Source organism: Eulemur rufifrons, chromosome 8, assembly GCF_041146395.1.
Source record: "Eulemur rufifrons isolate Redbay chromosome 8, OSU_ERuf_1, whole genome shotgun sequence".
NCBI classification, from domain to species: domain Eukaryota; kingdom Metazoa; phylum Chordata; class Mammalia; order Primates; family Lemuridae; genus Eulemur; species Eulemur rufifrons.
In genome coordinates, this window is record NC_090990.1 from 113807879 (window position 1) to 113818094 (window position 10216).

At 45.1% G+C, this 10216-nt stretch overlaps 1 protein-coding gene across 1 annotated transcript; it reads left to right on the plus strand.

Annotated features, from left to right (window-relative positions):
- The first annotated feature begins 1242 nt into the window (after positions 1 to 1242).
- On the plus strand, positions 1243 to 9872 carry LOC138390137 (pepsin B-like). The gene is made up of 9 exons (XM_069478981.1): positions 1243 to 1301; positions 1818 to 1974; positions 3109 to 3226; positions 3756 to 3874; positions 4605 to 4804; positions 6079 to 6201; positions 8321 to 8468; positions 9391 to 9489; positions 9720 to 9872. Exons 1-9 carry the CDS (start codon positions 1246 to 1248, stop codon positions 9870 to 9872), a joined length of 1173 nt encoding a protein of 390 aa, XP_069335082.1. The 5' UTR covers positions 1243 to 1245.
- The last annotated feature ends 344 nt before the right edge of the window (positions 9873 to 10216 follow it).

A 10216-nucleotide genomic window follows, 5' to 3' on the forward strand; every position in this document is an offset into this window, starting at 1 on the left:
GAAGTAGAGAGTTAACGGGGTTCACAGCACCACCGATATAACCGGGTCCCTGGTCAGTGTGAGCTGCAAGAGATAGAAGAGACAAAGACACGGACACAAAAAGTAAGGTGAAAGGGTGTGGGGAAGTCAGGGGATCACCAGCATTCCTGTGAGCCAGGTGGTACTGACCAAAGTCTAGCACCCATTTTTATTCTCTTTTTCATGCTATAGATCACAATGATTTCATGTGAAAAGATCGTGGGTTACAATGTGTAGAAGTTTCAAGGCTCCCCTAACTGTCACAAGATGCCTTAGCTAATTACTCTTTTATCTATAGAAGCGGGAACACATGGCTCCCACTCATTACTAAGCACAACTATGCCTTAAGGTATGCATACATAGTATCTCTGAACTCAGCAGCTGTGGCTCATTCATTTGAGGAACAAAGAGATTAGTACTTCTTACTGGGAGGTTAGCTCCCCATTAACTGAGGCATTCTACTGAAAAAGGGGAGGGAAGGAACTCAGTCTGATGTTTTTTAAGAATTGGAGCCTGATGTCCCTTCTCCGGGGCTGACATTTTGCAATCTTCCTCTACAGCCATGGGTGGCTTTCATGTCAAGCTGCTCCATGGCTTTTCAGGCATGAGGCCCCTCAGGCTTTAAGGTGGGAGTCTGCTTTGCTGTACTCCCAGACAGCTGGAATGTCCCCCAACTAGGCAGTTAACTTCTGCCCTTATCTCCGGCTCCTGCTCAGACAGCATTCCTTCACCTCCTCTCTCCCATGGCCTCAGAAATGGGGTCCCTAAGCCCCAGTGGTCTTATTCCCATCAGAGAGTAGACTATAAATCTCAGAAAAGTACATGTCCTCAGATGGCAAAGAGCAAATTATTCCATTGTTCTTACAGAAGTTGCCAGCACCCATTTCTCAGTAGACACAGAGACCAAGATCCTTTGTTTTCAGTGCCTTTTACATTTGTTACCAAATCATAATCTTTAGATTCCATCAGTAAAGCCATTAGTTGCTTTATAAGTTGACTACAGAGTGAACAGAAAAGTCCTTGATGCTTGCCAGAGGGAAAAACAAACAGAATCCATTGATTTCTAGGCAAACAACTAGTACAAAGGTAGGAAAGCCTACATATCAAGAGATCAAAAGTGCAGGGAGATCAGGCTATAAGAGAGAGACTCAACCTCCCTCTCTGTGCCCTAACCCTTGGCTCTGCCACTGTGTCCTGTGTGTTGGTGGGCAGTAGAAAATCAGCACCATGAAGATCCTGGTCTTGGTCTTAGCTTGTCTGTATCTCTCAGAAGGTGTGCAAAGGTATGTTTCGGGATTTGGCTTCATTGTGAATTCTAGCCTCCAGAGAGCATGACAAGCTAGGGAAGAGCATAAGGCTTTCCTCTGCAGGCCTCCTGGAAAGCCAGTCAGGTTGTCTTTTGGTACTATGAACTGAACACCCACTGGGGGTCAAGGCTTGAAATGGATGGGGCTGTGGGTGTGTGTGTAAGGGTGGGTGAAGTGTTTTGTTGGTGAAGGAGGAAGGATGCACAATCCCTGCCCCAAGCTTATAGGAAGGACTTGGAAGAAACAGACATTTATCCTCTGAAAACAATATATAAGCACAAAATCTTGAAAATATGGTATAGGGCATTTCCATGCTGGGAATGCTGGAGTGAATTCAGTGGTTAGAACTTGCTAAAATCTGGGAGGATTCCCTCTAAGAGCCTCTACTTGAATACTGAAGAGATTTGAATACTGCAGTTCAGATCATTGAAGGGATTGCTTTAATGGGGCCAAGGTGAAGCCCATTCCTTTTGTTTACCCTATTCTCCGCAGAATCATTATGAAGAAAGGCAAGTCTATCCGCCAGGCAATGGAGGAGCAGGGTGTACTGGAGCAGTTCCTAAGGGACTACCCAAAGGTTGATCCAGCTGCCAAGTATCATTTCAATACTGATGCTATTGCTTATGAGCCCATCACCAACTACCTGGATGTGAGTAAAGGGGCAAGGGGTGTCCATAACCCTTGTATAACCACCATTCTTAGATACTCATTTGTACCTCTCATTAGCTGTAATGTTGAACTGGTTACTAAACCTAAGTCTCACCTTCCTATGGAAAGAATTAGAACAAATTATAAGTTGGTACCATCTGATAGTATAGTTAATTCCCTTTTATTCCTCTTTTCCTCTCATTACTGGCCCATCTCTCTAAAGCCCCATTTATATGGTTAAGAGATTCAAGTGGGAATGTTCAAGTCAACTGAGAGATCCAAAGGAAGTCCTGGCAATGGCTGCAGGGGGAAGAAGGAAAATGCATGTGAAGCTGGCAGGCAAGAGCTCCAGTGGCACCAGACACTACATCTCTCTTTCTCTCTTTGGAAAGACACACTGGTCCCCAGAGCAAAAGTCTGCAAGTGCTCAAGCCTACAGTGTCTCATCAGGGCATCTCAACATTCTGGTGTCCTATCGACTGTCCATAGTGAGACGTCATGTTGAGCATCAGAGCTAGAAGCCACTTTAGGGATCTCCTATTTCAACTCCCATATTTTATATATGAAAGAACTAGAGGTGGGTAAGTGACATGACTGGCCCAAATTGACTTAGAACTTAAGCTACCTCCCAATGGAATGCTTTAATGGTTCTCCACGCTACCTCTTACCCCAGACTTCCTTGTACTCCCTGCTAGCGTGTGACCAGGAGGGAGGAAAATGGTGGTAGAAGTACCTAACAATGGAAGAGAAGAGGAGAGGAGTGTGTGTGTGTGTATGTGTGTGTGTGAGATGTGGGAGGATGGACGGACACTGAGAAAGGAGAAAAAAATGAGTGTTTCTCCAACTCTGGGTATTCTGGCATAGCATGGTAAACCCATGAAGATGTTAACTTATTGTTAAAGTAGAAACTCATTTGGAAGAGCATATTGTCTTGCCAAACTAAGTCTCAGCTGCTCAATTAGAGATAAAAAAGCAGAATCTTGAGAGGAGCTGGCTCCAGATGGGAAGGAGAACTTGTGGGAGAAGTCGCTTATTCCCCCAAAGAGATGATTTGGACAAAATGTGGGTCAACTTCTTGCTTATCCCTAGGACAAGACTTAGTTGTTTAATGAGGCTGACAAACCTCTCTTTGCAGTCTTTCTACTTTGGGGAGATCAGCATTGGGACACCACCTCAAAATTTCCTAGTTCTCTTTGACACGGGCTCCTCCAACCTGTGGGTGCCTTCCACCTACTGCCAGAGCGACGCCTGCTGTGAGTACACCACCACCACCCTCCACACCATGGATGGGAGCAGATGGAGGGGCAGAGTCAGGATTGAAGTGCAGCCTTATAATTCCAAGTCCAGAGTTCCTTAGACAGATCTATATCTCACCCTCCTTATATTGGGAACATCTAGAAGTCCTGCTCTCAGCGTATCACTTCACCACATTTCAGAAGTGCTGACTGTTTTGGAGAGAGACAGCAGAAATAGGCTCAGGCTTTCATTCCTTTCTACATTGTTCCTTCTCCTCAGCTCTCTCCTGTGGCCCAGAATTCCTGGCATCTCTGAGGCAATCTGCCCTTCAAGGAGTGATGGGTTGGAACGAATTTGGGCAATGTCTGTTATCTAAGGGGACAGACTTTTCTGGGGCTAGCACAGTTTGTCTGCAATGCCAAGGATCTGAGCGTGATGCCCCATCCCAGCCTTTGTCTGATGATCCCGAGCCATTGAGGATTAGTTGCCTCCAAGCATTTTGGAAAGCGATGACTGACACTAACATTCCCTTCTGTCTTTCTACAGCCAATCACAACAGATTCAACCCCAGCCTGTCCTCCACCTTCAAAATCAATGGGCAAACCTATACACTGTCCTATGGGAGTGGCAGCCTGAGCGTGGTCCTGGGATATGACACCGTGACTGTGAGTAGTGTTCACTTAGCCTTTGAAGGTCTGTGATTTGGCTCCCATTTTCTAGAGCCTTAAGCTATTAGAGAAATTCATGCTTACTGAGTAGGTATAACCATCCCAAAAACTGAGCATCAAAAGGAACATCTAATTTTATGACTACAGAGACATCACACACACACAAAAATGCTATCTAATTTAAGCTTCCTCCCAAGACAGGAATCACTTTCACAGCAGTCCTGGCTATAGAAAACTCTTTATGTTGTGCTAAAGTTGCTGTGTCTTCTTGTAACTTTGCTCTGTGGTCCCAACTCTGTCCTCTGGAAGCACACAGAATAAATCTGCTTCCTTCCTCTTCCACACAGTTGCACTTTGCATATTCGAAGACAGGTCTTTTCATTTTCTTATATTTTTACGTTAAACACCCACAGTTCTTCTAATCATTCTTGCATGCAGATTTTTCAGTATAAAACCAGTCGCTCCTTTCACCGTCCTTGGAAGTGGAAACCATAACTCCAGAAAACAACTGCCTGCACTTCCCCAACACCCATGCTTTTTTCCCCAAGACCCACATGGTTGGTGGCACTGTTGCCCTTTCACCTTCTACTCCCACCCCCATGGCTGAGCTCTGCATGAAAAAAGCCAATTTCCTTTCCCCAGGAGAGGTTCTGGATTCTGGATCCTGGGCACCTGAGCCATGATTTGTCCACCTCAATTGTCAAGCTCTACTGTCTGCTCTCCCCAGGTTCAGGACATCACCATCAATAACCAGGAGTTTGGCCTGAGTGAGAATGAGCCCACCATTCCCTTCTACTATTCAGACTTTGATGGGATCCTGGGAATGGGCTACCCAGGCATGGCGGTGGGGGATGCCCCAACAGTCATGCAGGAGATGCTGCAGCAGGGTCAGCTCACTCAGCCCATCTTCAGCTTCTACTTCTCTCGGTAAGAACCCTTGTCCTGGGAAGGGCTCAGGAAATGAGGCTCCAGAGGGTCTCTAGACAAAGCAAGATCAGATGGGGCCCAGGTTATAGTTTCCTGACACAATGAGTATTTCTGAAAATTTGTAACTACATTTGGGGAGGAATTTAATTTTAAATACACTTTAAGAGTTTTTAATTATATTAGCCATAAGCCATATGACAACTCTTTTCTTAAAAGTAAGCAACAGTCCCTCAACATTTATTTAGGAAGTCTGGAGATTGCCATATTTGCACAACTCTAGAGCTATAGAACAAGCCACATGAACTTTTACTATCAAAGAGAACAATAATGAAATAATAATTATACCATGCCTGGTTTTATGAAGCATTCTCATAGCAATTACTTCAAATGACATCTCAAAAATCCTGTTATTAGCCCCATTTTGCCAGGGAGGAAATGGAGGCACAAACAGCTTGTCAGTATTGATCAAGGTCACCCACTGGTAGTTATGAAGCCAAGACTCAAACTCAAATATCTTGATCCCAAATCCAGTGCTTTTCTTATTTCACTTGGCCTTGAAATTTTGTGTCAAACCTTACTTCCTGTTCCTTCTTTTCTAAAACATGATCCTCAAGGTACCAGATGGCAAAATGCCTTTCTTCTATGACTGGGAGGACCAGGATAGTGAACATGAAAGGGCTAAATCCTTCCAGCATGTGCACCACCGACTTGACCACAATAGGAACATGCCCCTCATAGCACACTTGAGGGCTATGTCAGACCCCATTCCAGGTGCTCCTAGACATGTTTCTTCCTGGGGAGAGTTTCTCTGGAATGCCTTCATAGTTTGTTTTTGTTGTTTTTTTTTTTTTATTTCTGATTTTATTTTATTTTTTTTCATTTTTAATGGCCAAACAGAAATTTTGTGAATAACAGTAACATATTTTCCATTGAAATTACAGTGAATTTTTTTCTGGAAATGACTTAAACTTCTTGATAAAGGATGCCATAATAATTTTAACTTGAAAAATAGTGTACCCCCCATAGTTTGTTTTCAGGTACCTGGTTTCCAATTCCATCTTCTCCAATTATGGGCTAATACTTTGTGCGTTCTTCTGAGAAGCCTCCTCTCCCTGTGCCTCAGCAGGGGGAACCTGAGAGCAGCTCAGAGGTCAGCATCTCCTTGTTCTGCAGCACCTTTGTGTCTGAGGGATTGAGGAAAGGATAGAGGAGAGATAGAACTGCCTGACCTATTTTGGTTGTGGGAACTCACACTTGTGTACGTTTCTCCCCAGCCAACCAACCCATCAGTACGGTGGAGAGCTCATCCTGGGAGGTGTGGACACCAGACTTTATTTTGATCCGATTGTCTGGACCCCTGTCACCCACGAATTTTACTGGCAGATTGCCATCCAGGAGTAAGTAGAAAGGGCAGTTCTTCAACATGACACTATTTCCCGTTCCTGCCATGGCTGACACCCTTCCTCCACGTCACACAGGTTCCTTAAAGAATCACCAAACCCCCAGGCTGAGATGGTCCTGGAGCTCAGTAGACTCTGGCGCCTAGCTCTTGTCTGAACTTTTTGAACTGGTTACTGGGCCTGGCATGCCAGCAAGTTGGTTGTTCCTAGGCACTGTGAATAATCCATGTCTTTATTCTTGGAAGCTTCATTGTCCTCATCTGCGTAATCTTTACCACTTCCATCATTAGCGAGATTAATAGTTATCATTTATGTTGAGTACATGCCAGATGCTATGCTAACTACTTTAAATATGTTATTTCATATAATCTCCACAACAGTATAAGAAGGTCAACAATATATTTCATTCTATAAATAAAGAAATCAAGGCTCAGAGGTTGGCCAGACGTGGTGGCTCACACCTGTAATCCTAGCACTCTGGGAGGCTGAGGCGGGAGAATCTCTTGAGGTCAGGAGTTCAAGACCAGCCTCAGCAAGAGCAAGACCCCATCTTTACTAAAAATAGAAAGAAATTAGCTGGGCAACTAAAAAATAGAAAAAAATTAGCCAGGCGTGGTAGCGCACGCCTTAGTCCCAGCTACTCAGGAGGCTGAGGCAGGAGGATTGCTTGAGCCCAGGAGTTTAAAGTTGCTGTGAGCTAGGTTGATGCCATCATGGAACCCTAGCCCAGGCAACAGAGCAAGACTCTGTCTCAAAAAAAAAAAAAAAAAAAGGCTGAGAGGTTAACTTATCCAAAGTCACATATTCCATAAGGCCAAGATTTGAGCACAAGCTTATCTGATCCCAAAACTCATGATCATAAATCAGTTACTTCTACACTCAAAAGCCCTCAAGAATTCTCTATCACATGCAAATTAAATACAAAACTCCTTTGGTCTATACTCAAGACCATACAAAAGCTAGGCTCCACCTGTCAATACAGCCTTCCCAGTGCTTCCTGATATGAGGTAAAGACTTCTGTGAGTCCTCACACCTGGCCATGACTTTTTTGCTTCTTTTATTTTAATTATACCTCCTGGAGTGCTTACTTGAATTTTAGGCATCCTTCAAAGCCCAGATTAATTTCTACCTCCTCCAGACATCTTCTCAGGGGCCCAGTGCACAGTGATCCTTCTTTTGATCCCGTAGTATTTACCTGTGCTCCTGTCACAAGGTACACATCCTAGTCATTGAGTAAGGCACTGGGAAAATAGTCCAAGGTGCAAGAGCCAGAGAGAGGTAAGAACTTGGCAGGTCATGAGACTAGTTGTGTGTGGGATGGAGGTGTCTTTCTCACGTGGCCCAAATCTACTTATCCTTTAAGTGTCAGTTCCTCAGAAAAATCCTTCTCCGACCTCCAGGTTAGATCAAGTCCCTTTTCTCTGGTGTATTGCATTTGCTTCATGGCATTTATCAGGGCTGCAGTTCAACATCATTAGTATTTTTTTGTTAAGTGTCTGACCCCTCCACTGCACTGTGGTATCTGCCTTATTCATTGTTGTATCTCTAAGTGCCTTGCATGATACCTGGCTCATAGACAGCACCCAGCAAGTATATGTGGAATGAAGAGGAAAGGTAGAACAGCAGAAAAAGTTGAACAAGGAATCAGAGAATGAATCATGTAAGACATTACGTACCACACTGCAGAGTTTATCAGATACTGCCCTATGGTGGTAGCAATGGATTGTGTGGTTTCATCTCTATTAGACTAAGCTCTTTAAAAACAGTAAGTACAAATTACCCCTTCCTTGTATCACCATAATCCCTGAAAAGTGTCTTATACATAGTGTTTTGTACTATATGCTGGACTCCATATAGGTAGATTAAACAAGACAAGATGCAGCTTCTGTCTTCCAAGAACTTTTAGTGGCTGGAGAGGACACCGGACCAAGACTTGAGATATTGCTCCAGTAATCCCAAATGCACAGAAGGATTGCATGGGCAGATATGTAGTGGGGGTGGCCTGGCTTCCTGGAAAAGGCAGGATATTGGAGTTGCTGCATTGAGAGGATGACGATGGATGTGGCTTATGTTTTGAACAGAGGCACTTGATTCTCTTTGTCCTGGTGTCCCTCAGATTTTTAATTGGCGATCAGGACACCGGCTTGTGCTCCCAGGGCTGCCAGGCCATCGTGGATACCGGCACCTTCCTGTTGGCTGTTCCCCTGCAGTACATGGACTCCTTCCTGCAGGCAACAGGAGCCCAGCAGGCTGAGAATGGTGAAGTGAGTAACCAGGAGCCAAGGGCTTTTCTGCACATCCAGGCAGCCTCAACATAGTCTCCTAAGTGTAACGAGTTCACAGAAGAGAAGTGGTTGGATGGGACCTGAGTACCTAGCAGGAAAGATTGGGTGGGGACACAGCATGGCATTTCTGCCATGAACCTTCAATGCAAGGCAGGGCAAGGGGAGGAGTAACTCCATCCAGACTGATTGTGAGTATGGGGTGAACAGAGTTAGGAGGTGCTGCTAATCCATTGCAGGTCCTAGGAGCATAATTTCAGCTTTGGCCACTGTCGTTTGACTTCTCTGAAATATTAGAATTAGGGACCAAGGCATTTCTCCGTTCCCTCTGGTTTCTTTCTTCCCTAGGAATATATCTTTGGGTTTTACTCTGAGTAGTCTTCTGTCCCCACACTTGCCCCCTTTGTGGTTTGCTTCTGCCTGCATGCATGCAAGTGTCTGTGCCCAGACTAAATCTTGGCTTCTCAAGTTGTGTATGTGTGTGCGTGCACACACATGCTGTGGTGAGTACATGAACATGTGCACAGAAACATGGATATGAGTGTACGTGAGAGTATGAGAGTATGCTGCTACAAATGTGTGCCCCATGCATTTATTCTGTAATTTACACTTTCTGAAGTTATAGACTATGTTCTAGAATGAGTCTCATTCCTTAAGGCCATATCAATATAACCAAAATCCACTAGCTGAGATGTATTTAAGGAGAGCACTCCAGAAGGCCAGAGGGCCTGGTTAGTGTCATGCCTGGGAATCAGGCCATGCCTCCCTTGCTCTGAAACAGCCTCTGCTGAAAGGTTGTGAGGAAAATCTCACAGAGGACTCACAGGAAAAAAGGGGGACTTGGGCCATTTGTCTGGGCTCCCAGTCCCCTGAGCACCTAAGCTTTGCCTCTTCCCTCTCTCAGTTTGTGGTCGACTGCAACTACGTGCAGAACTTGCCCACCATCACCTTCATCATCAGCGGGGCCCGGTTCCCTCTGCCTCCCTCCGCCTATGTCTTCACTGTACGTATTTACCCCCGGGCTTCTTGACACTGTGATTGGTGGGCCCAAACAGGTGTTCTGTGTCCCAGCTCACATCTGGGCAGCTACGAAGAACCACTAGGGGCCAGGCTGAGGCTGAACAAGAATCCAGAGCCCCCTATAGGGGTCATGGCCTATAGGTGGGGAAGTTCCTGTGGGGGAAGGTCTCTACAGTGCAGCTGGTTATATCTTCATGTCCTTTGTCTCTTCAGAACAATGGTTACTGCAGGCTCGGGATTGAGCCCACCTACCTGCCCTACCCTGGTGGGCAGCCCCTGTGGATTCTGGGAGATGTCTTCCTCAAGGAATATTACTCTGTCTATGACATGGCCAACAACAGGGTGGGCTTTGCCTTCTCTGCCTAGACTAGCCAGAGACAGCTGTCTTCACCCTTCTCTGCAGGACTCTGGGATTGCCCTGGTGCTTCTGTGGGCCGATGGCAGCATTTTCCACAATTCTGACTCCTTCTGCTCACTGGAGTCTTACTTTCTGCAACTAATAAATCAGGAAACTCCAAATGTCTTTGATTTTCATTCCAAAATGTCTTTTTTGGTGTGTTCTGCTTTTAGAATAGTAGTTTATTCTAAGTCCAAAATTAGCAACAGTTATTACAGGGGATCAATGAATTGGTCAATGGGAGAGAAAATAGGGAGGAGGTCTCTGAGTGTGGAACTGCAGTGTGTATGCAAAGGACACAGTGGTATCTCCA